At 37.8% G+C, this 23,744-nt stretch overlaps 2 protein-coding genes across 5 annotated transcripts; one reads left to right on the plus strand and one right to left on the minus strand.

Annotated features, from left to right (window-relative positions):
• The first annotated feature begins 5,093 nt into the window (after window positions 1-5,093).
• On the plus strand, window positions 5,094-9,897 carry krt15 (keratin 15). Its single transcript, XM_084394551.1, has 7 exons — window positions 5,094-7,543; window positions 7,845-7,927; window positions 8,017-8,173; window positions 8,356-8,517; window positions 8,613-8,738; window positions 9,109-9,329; window positions 9,448-9,897. Exons 1-7 carry the CDS (start codon window positions 7,016-7,018, stop codon window positions 9,572-9,574), a joined length of 1,404 nt encoding a protein of 467 aa, XP_084250677.1. The 5' UTR covers window positions 5,094-7,015; the 3' UTR covers window positions 9,575-9,897.
• krt98 (keratin 98) lies at window positions 9,373-22,155 on the minus strand. 4 transcript variants are annotated; one of them, XM_084394556.1, is made up of 10 exons: window positions 21,459-22,155; window positions 21,279-21,375; window positions 17,472-17,775; window positions 15,939-16,021; window positions 15,699-15,855; window positions 12,236-12,397; window positions 11,381-11,506; window positions 10,381-10,598; window positions 10,233-10,249; window positions 9,984-10,115 (listed from the first exon to the last, which is right to left on the minus strand). In XM_084394556.1, the coding sequence occupies exons 2-10, from the start codon at window positions 21,323-21,325 to the stop codon at window positions 10,018-10,020; spliced, it is 1,212 nt and encodes a 403-aa protein (XP_084250682.1). In that variant the 5' UTR covers window positions 21,326-21,375; window positions 21,459-22,155; the 3' UTR covers window positions 9,984-10,017. The 4 variants fall into 4 exon arrangements, with proteins under 4 accessions (XP_084250684.1, XP_084250682.1, XP_084250681.1 ...); XM_084394555.1 differs by lacking the exon at window positions 21,459-22,155 and having other exon boundaries at window positions 21,279-21,399; XM_084394557.1 differs by lacking the exons at window positions 21,279-21,375; window positions 21,459-22,155 and having other exon boundaries at window positions 17,472-17,983.
• Between the last annotated feature and the right edge of the window lie 1,589 nt (window positions 22,156-23,744).

Here is a 23,744-nt window from a genome sequence, read left to right on the forward strand (position 1 = left end):
CTCCAGCTCCTGTTTATGTTGTTGGTGAGGAATTTGTTGCTTTTCTGTCTGCTGCCTGTAATTCTCTGTCTGCTGCTGATGTTGATGCTGCATGTGCTTTTCGCCCTGCTCTAACCAAACTTCGTGTACAGATTTCTTAAGGTTGGCCTCTTTCACACAAGAGACTAAATGTTGAGTTTAGCATGACTATAAACTGCGACTGGAACTGTCTGTTAAGGATGTAACGACTGAGACAAATCACAAGTATTTGTTATATTTAACAAATAATCTTTAAAAACCCTTGCGACCCCAAAACAAGGTGTCTGTGACATCCCCCCAAGAGTAATAAAACCAGGCCTCTGGTTGCCATGGTTTTATGACTTAAAAGAATGCAGAGCTCATTTGAAGTCATTTGAATCAGTTCATAGGAAAGACCCATAGCCCTTAAAACAGACTTTCCTGCATTCATTTATAGACGAACTGATATACTACAGTGGGGGAAATAAGTATTGAACACGTCATCATTTTTCTCAGTAAATATATTTCCAAAGGTGCTATTGACATGAAATTTTCACCAGATGTTGGTAACAACCCAAGTAAGCCATACATACAAAGAAACAAACAAAAATAAGTTCAGAAATTAAGTTATGTGTAATAATGTGAAATGACACAGGGAAAAAGTATTGAACACATGAAGAAAGGGAGGCGCAAAAAGGCATGGAAAGTCAAGACAACTGCTGAATACTTACAGTAATTAAAAAGCAATCCAGCCCCCTGTCAGTGGAAATTAATAACAGCTGGTTCAGTCCCAAATGATGGCCTACAAAAAGGTCTCATTGCCAAGGTGTCACACAAGACACATCTCATGATGGGTAAAAGCAAAGAGCTGTCTCAAGACCTTCGCAACCTAATTGTTGCAAAACATAATGATGGCATTGGTTATAGGCGCCATTCTAAGCTTCTGAATGGTCCAGTGAGCACTTTTGGGGCCATAATACGGAAGTGGAAAGACAATAATTTCACCATAAATTTGCCTCGACCAGTGCTCCTCGCAAGATTTCTGATAGAGGAGTGAAAAGAATAATCAGAAGAGTTGTCCAAGAGCCAACACCAAGTTGTATGGTGTTTTTAGGGTAATGTGCACTGCCATTTCTCCTCCAAATATGGTGTGTATTATGGCATCCAAACAGTTCAATTTTGCTCTCATGTGACCACACTATATTCTCCCAGTATTTCACTGGCTTTTCCAAATGTTGTGCAGCAAACTTTAAATGAGCTTCAGCATGCTTTTTTTTCAGTAATGGAGTCTTGCGTGGTGAGCGTGCATACAGGCCATGGCGGTGGAGTGCATTACTTACTGTTTTCTTTGAGACAACAGTACCTGCTATCTGCAGGTCTTTTTGAAGCTTTCCACAAGTGATCCTTGGCTCTTGGACAACTCTTCTGATTATTCTTTTCACTCCTCTATCAGAAATCTTGCGAGGAGCACTGGTCGAGGCAAATTTATGGTGAAATTATTGTCTTTCCACTTCCGTATTATGGCCCCAAAAGTGCTCACTGGACCATTCAGAAGCTTAGAATGGCGCCTATAAGCAATGCCATCATTATGTTTTGCAACAATTAGGTTGCGAAGGTCTTGAGACAGCTCTTTGCTTTTACCCATCATGAGATGTGTCTTGTGTGACACCTTGGCAATGAGACCTTTTTGTAGGCCATCATTTGGGACTGAACCAGCTGTTATTAATTTCCACTGACAGGGGGCTAGATTGCTTTTTAATTACTGTAAGTTTTCAGCAGTTGTCTTGGCTTTCCATGCCTTTTTGCGCCTCCCTTTCTTCATGTGTTCAATACTTTTTCCATGTGTCATTTCACATTATTACACATAACTTAATTTCTGAACTTATTTTTGTTTGTTTCTTTGTATGTATGGCTTACTTGGGTTGTTACCAACATCTGGTGAAAATTTCATGTCAAAAGCACCTTTGGAAATATATTTACTGAGAAAAATGATGACGTGTTCAATACTTATTTCCCCCGCTGTATATAAATTAACTCTATAAATGAACGTGCATCCCAGGACATGTGTGTATGTGTTATTACAACCCGATCTAACGGCAATTCGCATGAATTTTACGAGGTGGCTAATTCGTGTGAATTCATATGACCTCACTCGTATGATTTTTGCTAAATCGTACACATTTTACGAGTTGCCCAATTCCTAAGAATTCAAATGAAAGACCTACCCCTGACCCTGCCCCTAAACCTACCCATCACGTGGGTTTAGACAAATCGTACGAATTCGTACAAATTGGTTGTGAGATAGCGTTGTTTATTACTGTTTTGTATGGTGTCTTATTGCATTTTCGTTCTATGCATACTTCATGATAGGATTATGAGGTAATGTACTCTATTCCTACTCCGTCGAATAATCACTCGAGACATGTGCAATCATGCATCCCATTTCCATATGTGGTCACACATTCTTTTAAAGTGCTTTTGCCTATGTATCAATCCTGTAATGAATGTTTCATTATTATTCGATAAATTAAGGTCGCAAATGTATCATTCTGGGTATCTACGAACTGGTATGAGCTGCATGATCGTGTATATCATATGTTGATACCTGTGCAACATATTAGTATTACAAGAATCTTTAATAGTTTCTTCATCTGCACCCAATCCAGTTACATTTGCATACGATCTGTTTGAGACAAAGGATCGTAAAACCTTCCTTTCGAAAGCTTAAGTACGATTGGTTCACTGACCCCTAGGAGGAGAGGACATCCTCAGAGGTTAAAAAGGCCCTTCTCTATATCTTCGGGTTGCTGTCCTGCATGGCCTCACCAGGCCCCAGATCAGCAGGCCTTGACTAACAACCAGCCATGTTCTCATTCAGGAAAGAGAGGACTCTCTTAACCACAACAGAGTCAAGGACGTCATTGCTAGTTTGTCACAATTTCTTAATTCAATGCAGAAGAAGTCAATCGAACTCCAACCACATCGACTCACAGAACCAATGAGATCTTCTTCAAAGGTGTCACACACTGCTTCCACTGCAAAGGAGATGCAAGTATCGCACATTTTAAACAGAGGTTAACCTCTTAATGAGGTGCTTTGAAAGAAGAAAGCTGATGGTTCTTTTCATAGCTAAATTAATATTTTACATAGTTTCATTCCCCTGTTCCATTTCCGGTTTCATTCTGTCACTTACCGTTTTACCCATGTATGTATGATTGTGTGTATGTGTGTATTAGTTGTGTTTGTGATTTAGTTATTAATACTCGTGCACAATACGTATTTGGTTCTGATTCTCTGCTTGCAACAAAGTCAATTTAATGATTTCTTATCTTGTGACACGCTCTAAGCACTGTACATGCTAAGAAATAATTATTTTTATTTAAAATAATTATTTAAAATACCCTTTTCTTAGAATCAATGAGTAATCAAAAGTGTTCACTGGACGAACTAATTAACTGATTGTAATATTAATTTAGCTACATCAAGTTAATCCGATTAACAAATATTCATCCGATTCCAAATATTCATAATTAATCATAATAAGTTATGATTTATTATTAATATTTCCCCTTTGCGCTAATTTGTTACAAGGACAAGATCTGTGATAAGATCTGTGCTGGTCTCCATAGCACACGAAGGACATGAGGGAGAGGTAAGTACCAAACAACGCCTTTGTGATCTCTATTGGTGGCCAGGGGTGGATGCTGTCCATTCCTGCCATGTGTCAGCTCAATGACACATGGTTGAAAGAACATCCTGGTTCATGGCAGAAACCAGGGTTCATGGCAGAAAGTGGCTGTGGATATAGTCGGGCCATTTGACACTGCTAACATCTGACTGTAGGTTTTATATAACATTAACTGATTATTACAGCAAATGGCATGAGGTCTTGAAGGTGGTTGAAGGACCTTGTCACTTAGATCTGATGTGCTGTTCTGGATCTGACACATCGTCTGTGTTGTTGATGCAACTCTGATGTAATATTCTGTTCTTAAAAAAGGTGGAAATGTTGTGTTCATGCGTGAACTGTATTGTGGCTACTATTTTGAAAAGAAAGTCTGAACTGTAATGTGTGTGGAGAACAGAAGTGAGTAAACAAGATGGATGTGTAAGTATTATTAGCCTATATTTAAATGTTTTTGCATTCATTTATAAAAAAGTTCTGAGAAACTTTAAATTTACTCTAAAGGGACATGGTGATGTAAAAACATGTTATATATATATATGAAAAAATATTTAAGTGTTTTTGCATTGTATTGCAAATGTTTCTGTTCCCCGAGAAACCAGTGCATCCACCGGCCAAACCTTTGTGTTTCCCCAAGATACTTTGCATTTGCTCACTCTTTTAAGTATAATTTTTCCTCCCATCTCATATTTTTCTCACACTCTGGGAAATACAATACTTTTGCGAGAGAACATAAAAGTTTCTCTGAGGAACGCAAAAGTTTTGCAAAAGTTCCACAACTCTACCAGTGGACTACACAAAAATTCACATACTCCTTTTCCTATTTGGCTTGATGTTTTGTAATGAGATTTAAAATGGTATCTTCTGGTAATGGCTTATTATAGAAGCCAGTATGAATCAAGTCTGTTACAATACTCTTACACCTGGGAAGAACTGTCAATAAAATCAGCCAAATTTGTATCTGTGGGTTATTATCACTGTGTACAAAGAAGATCATGTTCAGTTCCACACGTTTTATTTAAGCTATTCCACCCCAAAGCTGACTTGACTATATAAACTTGAACATGTAAGTTTACAAGACATTATGTAAAACTATGTGAAAAAAGCGTAAACACAACTACAAGCCAAGTATACTTACAATACTAAATTATACTTTTTAAAGGAGAACTCTGATCAATTTTAACATTGAGCTCATTTTTTTGTACATTTGGAGTGCTGTCAGTACAGAGAACAACGACAAAAATCGGTGTTGCCTACAACGTGTTATCCTCTTTATAAATTTGCATTTTTTGCATTTGCATTTTTGCATTTGCAAATTTGCATCCTGTTTTCGGTCGAAGTCCACAGTAGTCGATTGTCAAGTTACTAAAGGTACTAAACCTATGCGCGTGAACTCGACAATCGATTACTGTGGACTTCGACCGAAAACAGGATGTAAATACAGGTATGTGCGCTGGCTGAATAAACATAATTTTTTATATATTTCTTTCACATCTACTGCAGTCAGATTCACCCGCGTTCACTCCGAAGGAATCACTCACATGACCTGTGCACTTGTAATGACACATCAAGGATGTTAAGAGGCTAAAAGCAGGTTTAAAACTTGCCCCATTGAAGTCAACAGGGTGCAATTTTTAAAAAGAGGATAACACGGTGTAGGCAACACCGATTTTTGTCGTTGTTCTTTGTACTGACAGCACTCCAAATGTACAAAAAAATTAGCTCAATGTTAAAATTGACCGGAGTTCTAATTTAAGTAGCCTATATCTCGATTAAAAGGTCGAGCAAGTATTGGCCAAATATTACTTAGACTTTTCTGACAGTATAAGTCAAATATACTTTAGTGTGATTTTAGTATATTTCTGAGAAGTATATGTAAAAAGTAGACTGAAAGTATACTTTATTTTTTGTTGTTGTTTTAAAGAAGTATAGCACACTTGAATAAACATCTATTTTGTAAGGGTTGCTGCTTTTGTAGGCAGTATATTACCACAGTGAAAGTATAAGGCTGACTACTGTTAAGTTATTAATAGATTAACTCCCGCATGACATACTCACAAAAGCGTGCACATAAATATGTCCTTTAAATCAAAAAGCTAGCGGTCTAGCAGTAACAAGGTGATCGTTTAATCCAATTTTTTTTTGGTGTGTGTGATTTGAATAAAACAGAGCTTGCAGGAAAGCAGGTAAGAGCTTGTTTGGAACCAACAGATGGATCAGATTTATCTTGCCATTCACATCATTCATCACCTTATAACCGCAGGCACATTCACTTAAAATTGATGTATTACTTGATACATACACTAGATACGTGTTCAGTTATCCTTGCTGCATTGTTTTCACTTGATTGTGTAATGACAGCTATACCCAAATACAATGTAACCTTGGTAAACGCATTCAAACTAGCAATTACTCTACTTCATGCGGCAGCCTTTTTTAATGATGCTTCATTAACTGAAGATAGAACTGAATTAGTTGAATTTCATGGTCTTGCTTTCCAAAGCAAAGCTTCAGCCCTCAATTGAAAGTTTCTTATGCATACAAGAACTTTCCTGAAATAAAAGTAAAGCCTTCTGGAGTGGCGGATATCTGACTCATTTTTAAAGCTCTCAGAAAAATACTGTTACGCAAGACGAGCGGTACCACGCTAGCACGTCTCCAGATGCCTCTTGAGTAATTTAAAAGTTCACTTTGGAAAATGTTTTTCTCTCTCTCTCTCTATTTTTTTTGTTCTGTTCATGTTTAAAAAGACAAAGGGAGGTCTGTTCTGGGGAAGCTGGCAGCATTCCACGTGCAAGAGACCATTTCACTGTGTGCTTTTAGCTTGCTGTTTATAAGTGTTTATCACATCCAGCACTCTGTTGTCCTGGAAACCCCGCTGGCAGGCGCAGGTCATCCTGTCAGCACACATGTTTATGAAGCCTGTAACACAGACTGTATGGCTGTAACATGAGATACTATGCAGACATGCATGGGAAAATCTCATTCCTCACATCAAAACAATCGCGTCCTGTGAAAACATTGTTAAATTTTATAGGCGTGCATATTTTGAGATAAGATGTGCATATGTCTTGCCTTTTGCACACATCCCTGGGCTCTCAGAGATCATTCCAACAATGCATGTCATTTCACCTGCCAGATCCTCTGCCTCAGGGCATGTGCTGGGCGGAGAGTGAAGTTTTGAATTCATGTTGTCCCCTCACCCCCTCCTCCATCTCTACCTCCACCCACCCCTTACCTCATCTCACAAACATATAAAAATCAATCAGCCTCTTCTGTGAACCACATTCCCTCTCCTTCCAGCAAAAAGACTCTCTTCTCCGCTCCCCAGCAATGACGTCCTTCAGCAGCCGTAGTTTTGTGTCTTCTGGAGGGGGCTTCGGTGGAGGCTCCATGAGGGGTGCATCTCTAGGACGCATGTCTCAGTCTTCATCGATGGGCATCGGAGGCGGTGGCCGCTTAGGTGCTATGCGTGCTGGAAGCATGTATGGGGGTTCAGGAGGCCAAGGTGTCCGTATCTCCTCTGCATCAAGCACCTTTTCAGCTGGTGGTGGCAGTGGTGGTGGAGCAGGTTATGGCTTTGGTGGTGGCGCTGGTGGTGGAGCAGGCTTTGGCTTTGGTGGTGGCTTTGGTGGTGGCGCTGGAGGGGGCGATATGGACCTCAACGTGACCGTCAATGAGAAAGCAACCATGCAGAACCTGAACGACCGTTTGGGATCTTACCTGGAGAAGGTGCGCTCTTTGGAGAAGGCCAATGCAGATCTCGAACTGAAGATCAGACAGTTTCTGGAGAACAAAACCTCGCCTTCTGCAAGAGATTACTCTGCCTACTACGCCACAATCAACGACCTGCAGGATAAGGTACTGCTACTGTAAAACTTTATTTGCACATCTCTTGCACAAGAAATGCATTATTTCATAGCTGCAGGATGATGGGTGTGGTCATGTCCTCATTGAGTTTTCGCATGTCAAAATGAAACAAAGCCATTCAAGTGCATTGTACAGATGTGTATGTCACGGTTGCGTCCCAAAATGTAGCATAAAAGGGCACAATTACATGGGTGTTTCAGACAGTATTTGCATTTTGTGTCTATTTGGAAGCTAAATGTGCTGTGCATTTGCAAAAACCTCATTGTTTGAATCCCTCTCTTGTCTCTGACAGATCCAAGATGCCACCCGTGTCAATGGAGGAGTCTACCTTGGCATTGATAATGCAAAATTAGCCGCTGACGACTTCAAGACAAAGTAAATCCAAGCCTACAGTTTATGAAACTTCTTTTGCTCTTACTTTGGTGAAAAGTTGCTAATAATCTTCTCTGGTTTGACCCATTCAGGTATGAGAATGAGTTGGGCATGCGTCAGTCTGTGGAAGCAGATATTGCTGGGCTGAAGAGACTCCTGGATGAGCTGACATTGTCAAGATCTGACCTGGAGATGCAGATTGAGGGCTTAAAGGAGGAAATTATCTTCCTCAAGAAGAACCATGAGGAGGTAAATCACTGAAAAACCTGTCCAAATCAATCTTTTGATCTGCCAAAACAGACATGCTCCTTTGACCTTGCCATGAGATGAACTAACAAGGCAGTCAAATGTGGGGCTGAGAAGCACTGTAAATCTGAGAAATGTGCCTCAGGGGCCATATAAATCATCTTGAATTCTTCTTCTCTTTGTAGGAACTGGCAGCCATGCGCTCTCAAATGACTGGTTCAGTGAACGTGGAGGTGGACGCGGCTCCTCAGGAAGATCTGAGCCGTGTGATGGCTGAGATCCGTGAGCAGTACGAGGGTGTCGCTGCCAAAAACCGACGTGAACTAGAGTCCTGGTTCAAAACCAAGGTAAATCTGTATTTCCTGAACTAACCAAAACTAGAACAACCAAGTTTTATTCTTTAGAGATGCTTGACTAAACTCTGAATGTTATTTATCTGCAGTCAGAGACGGTGATTAAGGAGGTTGAGGCCAATACAGAGACCCTACAAATGTCCAAGTCTGAAATCACAGAGCTTCGACGTACCCTTCAGGGCCTGGAGATCGAGTTACAATCTGAACTCAGTAAAGTAAGTGTGTGCAAGTGTGTTGGGATACATCTATAGCAATATGGTAACGGCTGCTGAAAGAATCATTTTAAACCATTCTAAGCAGGTCTTAGCTGGTTTAAGCTACATTGGGCGAACTGGTGTCCCAGCCTGGCCAAGACAGTGTTCTGTTTGTTTAGTAGGCAGCCAGGTCGACAAGTGCCCAAAACCCCTCTGAAACCCGCAAATCAGATAATCCTGACCATTCAGGGAGACCTGAATATAATGTCAATTCCATCTTTTGCTGGTTAATACAGTTTTTTGTCAGGTTGAACGTCTACCATTTTCTACCAAACATACATATTCCACTCTGCACTAATAAATACTAAACACCTCCACTCTTATTTTACAGAAAGGGTCTCTTGAGGCAACTCTTAGGGACACAGAATCTCGGTACTCCATGCAGCTGACTCAACTGCAGGCTCACGTAACAAGTTTGGAGGAGCAGATTGTTCGTCTCAGAGCTGACACAGACAGACAGTCTCAAGATTACATGATGCTGTTGGACATCAAGGCCCGGCTGGAGATGGAAATTGCTGAGTATAGGAGACTGATGGATGGAGAAGCAAGCAGGTAGGAGGTGGTGGAAGATTGATAGTGATACTGTAAAATGAGTGTGTGTTTGTCATTGGGTTTTTATTATTTCTGAGGAACATGCATCAACATATTCTCTCTTTGCCACCATTACTAGTTACAGTGGAGGAGGAGGAGGAGGAGGAGGAAGCAGCAGCAGCAGCAGCTCTACCAAAACCGTCATGGTGAAGACCATTGTTGAAGACATTGTTGATGGGAAAGTGGTGTCATCTAGTACACAATAAACACCAAATACCATCAAAGACTGCCCATCTACACCTGTCACACCAGTCTTCAGGCCTTGTGCTGCATGCACTATTGTTAAGAATAAAATCATTGATGGAGCAGAAACACGACTGTGATTTGTCTCATGTTAAATCTCTTAACTGTTTTAAGTCAATATGAAATTATTGTTTCTTGATCCCTATTTTATTTCTGAAAAGATTATGATACATTTTGAGATTTGTTGATGCTTGCAGTACATCAGGCATATTTGATTGTCATTTAACACTGGGAAACAAAGAGCTGAAAGAGTTTGCACAGGAAAAAATAAATCACATTCACATAATCATGTTCACAATCTAAGGTAAACTTCCAAATTCTTCATTAATTGTGTAATTGTGCATTACAGTAAGGCATTATAAGACATGTGACGTCGTCAGTTGAAGTCAATGTGTTTTTGAGCAGATTAGTCATTTTTCTCATTAATATCCAAGGTCTCGGTGCTCTCCACAACCTTTCCATTCACAACAGTTTCCACCACTGTGGTCATTTTGGTGACAACTTCTAAAAACAGACAATGAGAGATAGTCAATTAGCAGTGCACTACAAAGCTTCACAGTGATGCAATACATTTATACAAATAATAATAATAATAATAATTTATGTAAAATAGTCACTTACTATTTGTAGGTTTTACTCTGTAAAAACAAGAGAGAGAGAGAGAGCTGGTGTCATTAAAGCTTTCTAACTTCTAAATCAGTCTATGCACTAAATCACAAGATATCAAAATTAAGTTAATAAAAGAATAAATGAATTCCACGAGCAGCACCTTTCATCTCCATCCAGCAGTCTCCTGTACTCAGCGATCTCACGCACCAGTCTGCTCTTTACGTCCAGCAGCGTTTCGTAGTCTTGTTTGTTGTTGCCAATATTAGCATGAAATTGACTAAGCTGGTCCTCCAGGCCTGTGACAGTGACCTGAAGCCTAGCCAACTGGTCCCCGTAACGGGCCTGTGTGCCCTCCAGTTCCCCGACAAGAGCTGACCTCTGTGGATAATCATATATAAATTTAGATATAAATAATTCAATATATAATACCATTAAATACATCATATATTTGATATATTATGTTATATTAAATTATATTATATTATGTTGTATTTTATTATTATATTATATTAGCCTATATTATATTATATTATATATTTGTATTTTATACTATTATGCATAATATATTATTTATAAATGTTATTGGGTGCACACTGTAAAAAAGAAGTTGCTGCCTTAAATTAAGTACAATCAACTTGGATGTTTAAGTCATTTCGACTTAAATTACTTTGAACTGACTTAAAAAAAATTAGTTGAATCTTGTATAACTTATAAAAAAAGGTTGAAAATTGCTTGACTGATTTTGATGAGTTAAAGTAATGTAAAAACATGTTTTCATAACTTTTGATCATAATTATCATTTTTTACAGTGCATTAGGGCAGAATTATCTATAAACAGTGCTAATAACCCACACTTTTGAGACGCTATCTTCTATTTAAACAGTCTATCTTTTGTTCTTCTGAATGTGTAAGCATAGGAAATTACAGGACCTTTCCCCTGACTGCTCTTAAAGTCTTAAAGCTGGCAGAGTGCTGGTTGGTGAACTAGAGGGGGAGAGGCTGGAGCTCATGGACAGAAAAAAAAAAAAAAACAGCCTGGCACACATGTTCTGCCTAGACATGTTGCCACGGATTTTTTCTGCAGTGCTTCTTCACTTTAAACTACAACTAAATTTTTTTGCTATAAAAATGAATGTGTTTGTAAGGGCGTGTAGGTTTACCGTGCTCTGATGGGTCTGCAGTTCTATCTGTAGCCTTTGGAAGGAGCTTGTCAACTCCGTCAGCTCTGTTCTGCTGTTCTGAAGCTCTTCATTATGAGTGACCACATCCTGTTGCACTGTGGTGATCTGTAAACACCAACACCAACAAAATCAACAACTATGACATCGCATGCATCCTAGCATCCCACTATGAAATGATATTTTATTGTTTTAATGGTATAGTTCACCCAAAAATGAAAATGCTGTCATCATTTACTCACCATCAAGTTGTTCCAAACCTGTGTGAATTCTTTTTCTTTTGCTGAACACAAAATAAGATATTTTGAATAATGTCGGTATACAAGCAGTTGATGGGCCCTATTGACTTCCATAGTATTTTTTTCCATACTATGGAAGTCATTGGGACCCATCAACTATTTGGTTACCCATATTCTTCAAAATAACTTATTTTGGGTTCAGCAGAAGAAAGAAGAAAAAATAATAATACATTTTTGGGTGAACTATCCCTTTAATCACAGATGAGCTATGCGATTAAAATTGAAATCAGTTTTTTTTCAGACATGGGTATTGTGTCAAAATTTCCACATTAAATTGTACTTAAGTATTTAAAGGATTAAAATGATGCCCCTTTTCTTATAATAAGTAATTTAAAGTCATTATGACCTGCTAAATATGTAATCTACATTGTAATTTGAATGCATACCAAATAAGATTATTTCCTTGGAATTGTAGTTGAGTAAAAGTGCAAGTATTCAGTTTTATAGTAATCAAGCACAGTACAATTCCCCCAGAATAATAATTAATCATAATAATGAATTTACTCAAGAACAAATGCATTTGTGGTTTTAACTTCACCTTGCTTTCATACCAGGACTCCAGCTCCTGACGGTTTTTCTCAGTCATGGTCTCATAGTGTAGTCTGATCTCGTCAATGGCCTGGTTCAGGTCCATAGAGGGCGCTGCATCCACACAAACGTTCACCTGAACTCCAACCTGGACACCAGCCTGGGACATCTCCTGTGAAAACACATATCAAACAGTATGTGATCTGGCACAGAGACAGAGATGGATTGTATTATGATGCAGACATGGTATTAATTAATTAATAGATTTAATGGGAATAAAAAAGAAGTGGGAGTGGTGGGTAAGCCTATAGTCTTTTAATCCCAAACATGTCTGAACGATTTCAGGAGAAAGTGTAGTTTTCCCTTGTTGATTCTGTTTATTACTAAATAATTTTACCTGTTAGGATGTTTTTAAAAAGTTTTTTAGGTGTATGTGTGCGCCTAGTTGTGTTTATACATGAATGATGACCTTTTGTAGACCCAAGAAGAGGCCTAGTGAGATTACTGTTTAGTTTAAAATGATGTAATGGGACGGAAAATCCCCAGCAGAGCTGGCAGCAGAAGAACTAGAGGAAAAAAGAAAAATTGAAGGAAGGAAGGAAGGAACACTCTTATGACCCTGTGTGTTTTGGTGTGGAAACGGCTATCTCTAAAATGATACAGCGTAGCTACAGCAACCTAACCTCTCATTTTCAGAATGTGCCTTTCAATTGTTTTTAAGTAAAAGATATCAAAATAAAATACTTTAAACAGACTTTCTTTCCATCTAGATTAAGTTTAGAAAACATGTACATGAAATGTTGAAAAGTTTGGGATCACTATGATTTTAAAATCGATGACAACAAAGAATTTTTTTGTAATTTTACAAAAATACTTCTATTTCAAATAAACGCTGTTCTTTCAATTTTATGTTTATCAAAAAAAACCTTTAAAGAAAAACCACTATAGCCTATCATGGTTTCCACAAGCAGCACAACCATTTTCAACTGTGATAATAATCATAATAATAATAAAGGTTTCTTGAGTACAAAAATAAACATATCTTCTAAAAATTCATCTTTGTCATTACAGGGAAAAAAATAAAATAAAATAATTTTACAATTTACTGTATTTGTGATAAAAAAAGCAGCATGGGTGAACTTCCTGGAAACGTATCACTTTTTATATATATTTACTGTATATGGTATTTGAAGTGTGTGTGTCACTTTTAAATATGAGGTAATTTTATATTTGGATATCAGTCCCAGCCCTTCCACAGGTTTTAGCTGTCCTGTGTTCAGTGTGTACCAGGGTGTGTGCCCGTCTGTTTGTGGGAAGGCTGGAATGTGAGGAGTGGTGGAATCTCACACTGGGAGAAGATCCATGTCTTTACTTTTGAATTAAATGGGCCTTTCAGAAATGAACCCGTATATGAAACAGAATCCTTATATGTTTCCATAATGACTTACAAATCTTGGAGCAGCACAAGTGTCTTAGGGACGGTCCCCCTACAGAAACTGATGTTGTATATGGGGTGTTTACACTGACCATGATTTGCAGCAACAACGCAACTGAAAATCATTCATTTTCAAAGACAGATACTGTGCAGTATTGGTAGCAGTTCAAAACACATCACCTTATGCAATATCTTCTTCTAGATATAAAAATAGTAGGGCTGTCCCCGACTATGGATTTTCATAGTCGAATCAGAATCGTCATGTCTTGCCTATAGTCGACTAATAGTCGAATCATGTGTATGGGGGCGGGGCTTTAACGTTTCAAAGCCGCGATGTACAGAAAATCACACAAAGATATAGAAGAAAATGTATAAAAACATTTTGGATCAGTAAAAGTAAGAAATAACATAACTCCAGAAAGGCCACACTGCAGACAGGATTTGCATTTCACATGCAAATCAAATTAAATCGGCTAAATTACCTGTGCGAGCAGGCCAGCCTACAGCACAACATCGACGCACCGAAAAAATAAACAATTAATTTACTAAAATTAAATTAGAACAGAATAGGCCTATACCTTTCTAATAAATAAAAAATACAAAACGAAATAAATTAGAATCAAGTCACAAGATGAGGAGCAAATGTGTGCAAAATGCCTAAAGTGCAGGGGAACATATAGGCTAGGCCTATTCAAAACACAAGCCACAAATAGTTAGATTAGATAACCCTGACAGATTAATAAATAAAATAAAAATAAAGAAATTATTAAAATAACGATAGTAGCCAGAATTTTCAACTTTGTCTTTTTAACTGCAGAAACAACAATATGCTAAACTGAGGCAGTCTTTTAGCTAAAAATGTTCACAGCATCCAGAAATGAAAATAGAACCGGCTGAAAAGTTTTGAAATCACTTGTACCCTACCTGATCGAGAGAACAAATCCAGTCTTTCACTCTGTCTGTGTCCGTTGGAGTCTTTTCAAATTGTGCGCGCGGATAAAATACATTCTAACGTGAAACCCAGTCTATGCGTGAAACGTGTTAACGCTGGCCGGCAGAAGTGCGATAATGGTTTTCCTGATGCTAAATCCAGCCTTGGAGAATATCCTTTCTGATGGTGTACATCCACACTTTAGATTTTCTTATCCCAGACATTGTTAAAGATTTAAATCCTTGCCGCGAAGACGCTCCTCTGTCGGTCACGGATCGAAAGTGAAACTTAAATCTGTCGCGGGGTGTTTGGATTTATTCACGCACGTTAAAAAATATTTATTAAAAGCTTCTTTCTTTGCACATTTTTATATACAGCATTATCATAATAGGCTGAATGTTAACGTATTGAAATAAAAGCTAGTTCTATGTGAAATTGAGCGCCCTCATGTAGCCAAAGTTGCATGATCCTCGTTTCATAACACCTCTGCGAAGATTCGACCATGAGATCGGTAGTCGAATCAGGCTCCTCCTATCGAAGCATCGAATCTTCGACTATTCGGGGTCACCCCTAAAAAATAGTCATCAATTTGTAGCAGTGGTAGCTAGGGTATAGTAGTAATTAGGATAAATCATGGTGGTGAAGTAGTGTAACTTGTATATGCTAAGCTAGCAGGCTAATCAGCTAGCCGTATGCAGACTAACCAGTTAGCTATGCTTTATTTGGTCTTAATCACACCCCCATACCACATAACCACCATGGTGATATTTACTGTATACAGTTCAGTGGAAATGTTGGGCTTATATAACAGCTTTGAGTAAAACAGGAATCAATTTGTGGGTGGAATATCTGAATGGCCAGTCTCATGGGCAAAGCCCTGAATAGAAATCCTGTCATGGATATATCATTGCTGTTTACAAGCTAGAATGTGCTGTTTTAGAATATTATAATACACTATGGAGCGGAACACCAATCGACTGTGTTTTGTCCATTTTAATGAAATGAAATAAGAATTTTCACTAAAATAAGAGGCAGAACAGGCGTAACCCAACTGAAGATTCTTCAATGAGACAGGTTAAGATGGGAAATGTGTGTCATCTATTGTACCTCCTCATGGTTTCTCGTCAGCATGATGAGCTCCTCCTTCAGAGACTCAATCTGCATCTCCAGATCCGAGCGACTCAAGCTAAACTCATCCAGAATGTTCCTCAGATTGGCGATGTCAGCATCAATGGCCCTTCTCATAGCGAGCTCATTCTCATACCTGAGGCGATGGTTCACAAAATTAAAAGCCGATAAATTACCAATTAAATCAATCATTCGCAGGATTTCAATTTAGTTTCTCACTTTAGTTTGAAGTCTTCAGCAGCCAGTTTGGCATTGTCCACAGTCAGTACGATTGAGGCATTGTCTTGGGAAATTGATCGAATCTGCCATTTAAAAAAAAAAGGTATTTTACAGATGATTAAACAAATAGTAGGTGTCAAAGATGTCAGTCTTTTAAGAAGGTTGCAGAAAATACGCCCCCAGAACACTAAATTCCAAATGAGAAGAAAAAACAGATTAGTCTAATTGCTCAATAAACAGTCTGGCACCTGGAGTCATTTTCTTTTTAAAACTAGTTTTTGGTATCTGTGGAATTCACTACAACCACAGTATGTGGAACATAAGGCAGATATGACAACAAAACGTGTTCAATCTGTTTCAGCAGGACCACTTCGCCAAGTATACAAATGTGTTACAATTATAGCATACAGTTAGTGTTGGCGGTATGGTTCTGTTCTGGGCAAAACTGAGAGCAGCAAGTCAACCCCCCCTGGGGTACAGAACAGTATATGCATACATTATTACAATTCTCAATTACATGAGTTGTGGAAATACAAATACATGATAGAAAATGCTTGCAATGTAGTGACCTGTACAGAAAAACAAAATAACAAGTCAGATTGATTAAAGGTTCAATTGGGTGGAGTTGGGGTTGGAGGAGGGAGTTTGAAAAAGTATAACTTATACTCCACAAATCCCCTACAAATTATAAATAGCGTAGCCATTCATCAAAAGTGCTGAGATGAGATTTTGTGCCATCCATTATGGCCAGGAGAAAAAATTGAAGTGGAGTCGTCATCGTATTGTGGATCTGACCCCATGTTACCCTAATTTTTACCCTAACATAACAACGTTGCATTCCCTGATTTATCTTTTACGCACGTCTTTCAAAATAAAAGTTAAACATAGAATTAAGTTTGTTGTTGTTTCTTTGACTACTCACTCCGTGACCACTTAAAACTTGCGTGCGACCTACCAGTTGAGAAACACTGGTCTAGATCCCATCACACCCACAACCCTAACCCTAACCCTAACCCTAACCCTAACCCTAACCCTAACCCTAAGCCTAACCCTGACTTGTCAATTAGTGTTAATAATGAACGTTTTAGTAATTGTAATAATGTTATCTATCTATATATATATATATATATATATATATATATATTTTTTTTTTTTTTTTGGTTCCTATTTAGCTTTAATTTATTTTTATTTCAGTTTTAGGTTTACATTTACATTTAATCATTTAGCAGACGCTTTTATCCAAAGTGACTTACAAATGAGAACAATATAACAATAGGGCAACAATATGCATGTGATATGACCCTACCCAGTTTAATCTAACGCAGTAGGCCTACATGTATTTTTTTAATATATTTTTTTTAAAGTAATTTGGTTTAGCAATTTGAATAGGTCTACTTCAACTTAAAATTCTGACATTTTTTAAGTTTGAGTTCTTAATATTTATTATTGTATATTATATCACTAATATCATGTCTCAAATAGCATGTCAGGTGATCCACTCTGACCCTGAGATCCCCACTCCACTCAACTCACCTCGTTTCTCAGGTCCTTGATGGTGTCCTGGAAACTGGAGTGGTCGAATGTGACATCAGTGCGACTGTCATACCATTCCGTGATGTTGCGTTCCAGATCAACGTTGGCCTTCTCCAGTGAGCGCACCTTCTCTAGATAAGAGGCCAGGCGGTTATTCAAATTCTGCATGGTGGCCTTCTCGTCAGCGGACGAGTCTAAAGCATCACCAAGGTTGAAGCTCCTTGGAGAAGAGTAAAGAAACCCAGCGGGGGACGAGGATATCCGGGTTCCTCGACCACCGGCACCTCCATAAACACTGATGGTTCTGGAATTAGAGGGGAAAGACATAGTTCTGTCCTAGACAAGTGGAGGACAAGACACAAAAGCAAATGCTTGGCCGTGACTTTGTCAGATTCAAAGAAATCTTTAAATACTTGCCCAGGACGGGGGAGGGGAGAGGACATTAATTTCCAATGAACAGGTGAGCATGTACATTGCCCTCTAGAACCTGAGCATCAACATTTTTTGTGCTGTTTAAAGTCAAAATGTGACATTTCCTGCCTGGACCGAATGATCAAGGATTCTTATCATAACATTTCCATTGAACTGAAAACCAAATGCGTATCTAAAATAAACACACCCAGTTGTAGGGAATAAAATGATAGAACTGGAGGGGCAATACAAAATTATGAGAGGCAAATTTTACACATCTTTATGAGCACTTTGAAATGACAAGAATAATAAGAATAATGTATAATATGTATTAATAGATGTGCTCATTGTCGAGTTGACTAAACACCTTTCCTCTTAACACTAAAAAACAGAAACAATTTTAAAAAGGTTAATTTTTTACACATATTTGGGCAGGCCATATTTATGCACAAGTTTACTCTTGAACCATCCTCAGATCATATTATGACTATATGTATGTATGTTACACCCACAAGGATTTTGTCTTGGAGCTTCCAGTGCAGAAGAAAGTACAGACATACAAATTAGGCAATAAAACACATTAATATTATTATTTAAATTTAAATTGAATACAGTACAGTAATATAAATAAAGAAATATATATAATAGGTATAAGACTGTACATACTGTTATTTACATGACACGTTTTAAAAAATGGGGCCATTTATAAGAGAGAATGACCAGTTATGAGAGTATTTATTGTTCCGACTGAATATAGCTTGAGGGAAGAAGCTGTTCTGGTGCTCTGTAGAGCTGGACAGAGGACAAAAGCTCAAAAAGAAAAATGTGGGGACCAAAGGGATTTTCTAAGTCCTTTTTCTCACTCTGGAATTGTAAAGATCTTGGTGGTTGGACAGGGGGCACCAATAATCCACTCAGCCTTAATACTGGGCCAACACCAGTCTCTCAAACAACATAAACATCTGAGCATCTGACTGTGTGTGCCAACAGTGGTATGCTCAAAAGGTAAATAAGCATGTGTGTTTCTTTTTATGGGGAAGGTGTGTGGAATGTGTGGTTTCACACTAGAAGTTCATGACGTTCAAACTGATGACAACTTGTCATCATCTGAACCGGTTGGTTTACTCTATTATAAAGTTAAAAAAATCTTCTTTTCTTTTCTCTATTAGACAAATGTGAATATTATTATTTATGTACCATATAAATGTACTGTATTTTGTTACCATCCAGCTTACATGCTAAAAAAGCACATGGAATATGATACATCATAAATATATAAAACAGTTTTAAAAGTTTTTTTTTTTTTTAAATGATAACCATTCCCTTTTATAAAAAAAAAAAAAAAAAAAATTATACTTCATACTTCAGAATGCTGCTTTACCAGATATATATCTTCTCATCTTGACATATCTTATGTTACGAGAGCCCAGGTACATTCCTACGAAGACATAAGTACATAAAGAGATAAGATTTAGATGACTGTAAAGATATCTACACTTAAAAGAGGTGGAATATCTTATGACATAACCTGTGCTAGACACTGTGATTTTGACATGTTTTGAAGAACATTTTAATTTTGCAAGCAACATTTCAGCTTCAGGGTTATGCTCAGAAGAACCGTCATTGATTTTGTAATGACATTGTTAGCTATTAAAAAGAAAAAAATGTCATTCCAAACTTCTATGACTGATTTTCTTCTGTGGAAAAAAAGGAGGAATGTTGGCACTGGCCACCTGATTTCATGCGTGTCAGCCCTGAAACGGCATATATTTTAATGGATGTGAACAGGAGTTCATCATACAAAACTATGACTTCAGAAAGAAAAGAAAAAAACGTAGGACAAACTAATATTTACAGTCCCTAAATAAAAATAAAATATATTTAAAACTACACACGGCATTTTAAATGTAAAAATACAATTCCACAACTTTTTCTGGTAAGATCTTATTAAAGAGGCCATATTATGTGTCTTATGTGTTTTGGGGTCTAACAGGTTTTCATGCTTGAATGTTCAAAAACACACTATTTTTCACATAGTTTGCATTGTTGAAGCACCTATATAATTCCCAGTCTGTCAGTAACACTCTGTTTAGTTTAATGTTTCGGACTGTGTCACGCCCCTTACCATTAACATTGTATCAGAGTATCTTGGACATCACTACGCAACTCAACCAGGCCTCACCTTTTTTTGTGTATGTCTAGGGTGGGAATTTAATAATGAGGAATATTGTGATGTGCTTACTGATATAGATAATAACTCCTTTTGGAATGACTTCGTGCTTTGTAACCTTTCTATTGGTCAAACAGCAACATTACACACTAAAGAAAGTTGAAAATGAGTCCTCTTTAAGTGAGCTTACCAAGTAAAACTGTTGTCTTGAACTACAACATGATCTGTTTAAGAGAAAGGGGGGTTTCATTCATCAAAATTTCTCATATTGGTTTGAGTAAAGGATGACAAAATAATTTTTAGGTGAACTATTCCGGTAAATAGGTGTCAACAGAAAAAAACATGACACATTTCAGTGTGAACAGACATTGATCATAGACCAGTGTGAACCTGAGGTGTCGCAGTGATTCATTGTTGGATTTAAGGTGGGTGCAACTCAATGGGAGTGCTTGAATTTAAACAAAAACGCTTCCTCTGTAAACTACGATCACACAACTACTCAGACATGAATAATGAGAAACAAACAAGTGAATGAAACTGAAAATCAATCTCAAGTCTGAGGACAGAAAAAAGGTGCTTGTAATATAAATTCAGAATGTGTAAAATGTTTGTGAATCAGAGGCGCTGTGTTGCAGTGGCCGTGTATATGGGTGTGCCTGATGCCATGAGGTGTTTAGCCACCAGGTGATGCTATGTGACAGTCATTCATTTTGTCTTTTGAAGCAGGTTAAATTGAACCATTGAAAATCCATTTTCCATTGTTGTCAGTGTACATTGCCATCAATGAAGAAAGATGTTTTTTAGGTTCAGATGGTACGGTGGTTATGTGTCTACCAGATGGGGTTAACTGTAACATGCTAAGCAGCAAAACATTGACCCATTGGGTCCAAATTGCTATATAAAAAAACACATTCACATCAGCTGGTTTAATCGGCTTCTGGTGGTCAAGTTGGTTGCTGAAATATTGCAGGTTGTTGACCAGCTACAAGCTTACAATTTTGAAACACAACTACCAGAGGTGAATGGACTGGTTTGTCTTTAATCTGACATTCTGTGATATTTTATATAGAGTGACATACACCGTAAAGGTTTACAGTGTCCTTCATAATGGCAGAAGCTGCTGGTTTTACACCCAGTTCAAGTGCAACTGTAGTTTTTCATGTTAGTTAAAAAAAAATCAACAACATCAACAACCAAAAAAATCACTGGACTTAATGACTACAGACCTGTCGCTCTCATTTGAGAGACTGGTGTTGGCCCACCTGAAGGACATCACTGGACCGCTGCTGGATCCCCTTCAGTTTGCTTACAGAGCAAACAGGTCTGTGGATGATACACTCAAATTGAGACTTGCACTGCATCCTGCAACATTATGCAAGGATCTTATTTGTGCACTTCAGTTCGACCTTCAGTATCATCATGCCTGATCTTCTCTCAGCCAAACTGACCCAGCTCTTCATGCCAACCCCAATCTGTCGGACGGTTTCCTGCATAGACAGGCAGCAGCTGGGGAAACTCACATCCAGGACCCTCACTATCAGCTCTGGTGCTCCCCAGGGTTGTGTTCTCTCTCCACTTCTCTTCTCCCTGTACATGAACGACTGCACTGCAAGTGACCCCTCTGTCAAGTTCCTGAAATTTTCAGATGACATCGCAGTCATCGGCCTCATCCAATGCGGTGACGAGTCTGCTTACAGAGGCTGTACAGCTGGCTGTCTGGTGCAGTCGTAACAATCTTAAATGAAAACGCTCAAAACAGTGGAGACGATTGTGGACTTCAGGAGAGACCCCTCAGCGCTCCCACACTCACCATCATGAGCTGCACAGTGGAGTCATTCAAGTTCCTGAACACCAGCATCTCTCAGGACCTGAAATGAGACACTCACATACTGTAGACTCATATAGTGAAAAAGGCACAGCAGAGGTTGTACTTCCATCGGCAGCAGAGGAAATTCAACCTGCCACTGGAGATTCTGACACAGTTCCACTCGGCCATCACTGAATCTGTCCTGTGTTCATCTAAAGCCAGCATATCAGACATCAGGAGACTACAACGGACTGGCTGGCACTACAGAGCACTGAGCACCAGAGCAGTTCTTTTTTTTTCTTTTTTTTTTGTATTGCCTAATTCTTAAGTATGTCTGCACTTTGTCTGTACTTTCTTCTGCACTGGAAGCTCCATGTCACCAAGACAAATTACTTGTTTGTTTCAACATACTGGGCAATAAAGCTCTTTCTGATTCTCATTAAATTACTGCACATGCACATGGAACAGTCCTGACTTTTCCTGACGCATGTCCTGAGTTAGACGCGTTCCTGGGTCAACATATTTTGTTGATCCTGGAAAAACATTCCAGTCCGATAATGTAACCATATCCTAAACCTAATAAATGATCCCTAAAATCAGTGGGAAATATTAGTGAAATCAGTGGTGAATAAACTTGACAAACTTGTAAACTTGTCCCTTAAATGATGGTTAATTGGAATTTGGTTAAATGTTGTACTTGGTGAAATCAAGTGCATGCCCTTAAGCAACCGTTTACAGGAATAAGGTCACAGTTACAATAAACACTATAATAAACTGCAATGTACAGTACCAGTCAAAAGTTTGGAAACACTACTATTTTTAATGCTTTTGCAAGAAGTCTCTTATGCTCATCAAGCCTGCAGTTAAAAAAAAAAAAAAAAAAAAAAAAAAAAACAGTAATATTATGAAATATTATTACAATTTAAAATAATGGTTCTCTTTTTTAATATACTTTAAAATGTAATTTATTTTTGTGATGCAAAGCTGAATTTTCATCAGCAAGTACTCCAGTCTTTGGTGTCTTATGATCCTTCAGAAATCATTCTAATATGATAATTTGATACTCAGTTATTATCAATGATGGAAACAGTTGTGCTGTTTAATATATTTTTTTGGAATACTTTTTTCAGGATTCATTGATGAGTAAAACGTTAACAGCATTTATTCATAAAAACAGCATTTATTCAAAATAAAAACATTTCTAACAATATAAATCGTTACCATCACCTTTTATCAATTTAACGCATTCTTGTTGAATTAAAGTACTAATTTCTTTAAAAAAAAATAGTTATTGTTCCCAAACTTTTTAACGGTAGTGTATATTGTTACAAAAGATTTCTATTCTAAATAAATACAGTTCTTTTTAACTTTTTATTCATCAAATAATCCTGAAAAAAGTATCTCAGGTTATAAAAAAATATTAAGCAGCACAACTGTTTCCAACATTGATCATAAATCAGCATATTAGAATGATTTCTGAAGGATCATAAGACACCAAAGACTGGAGTACTTGCTGATGAAAATTCAGCTTTGCATCACAAAAATAAATTACATTTTAAAGTATATTAAAAAAGAGAACCATTATTTTAAATTGTAATAATATTTCATAATATTACTGTTTTTTTTTTTTGTTTTTTTTTTTTTTAACTGCAGGCTTGATGAGCATAAGAGACTTCTTTCAAAAGCATTAAAAATAGTAGTGTTTCCAAACTTTTGACTGGTACTGTATGTAATGTAAAATGCCTAAGACAGTGTTAAAGGGAGACAGGAAGGGCAGCTGATCACCCTTGCAGCGCCAAACCAAGTGTAACTATGTGTGTGCTCCCAACCTGACCCCCCAGTTACTGACTTCCATAGTAGGAAAAAAAAATACTATGTATACTGT

The sequence above is a fragment of the Rutilus rutilus genome (assembly GCF_951802725.1).
Source record: "Rutilus rutilus genome assembly, chromosome: 22".
Lineage (NCBI taxonomy): Eukaryota > Metazoa > Chordata > Actinopteri > Cypriniformes > Leuciscidae > Rutilus > Rutilus rutilus.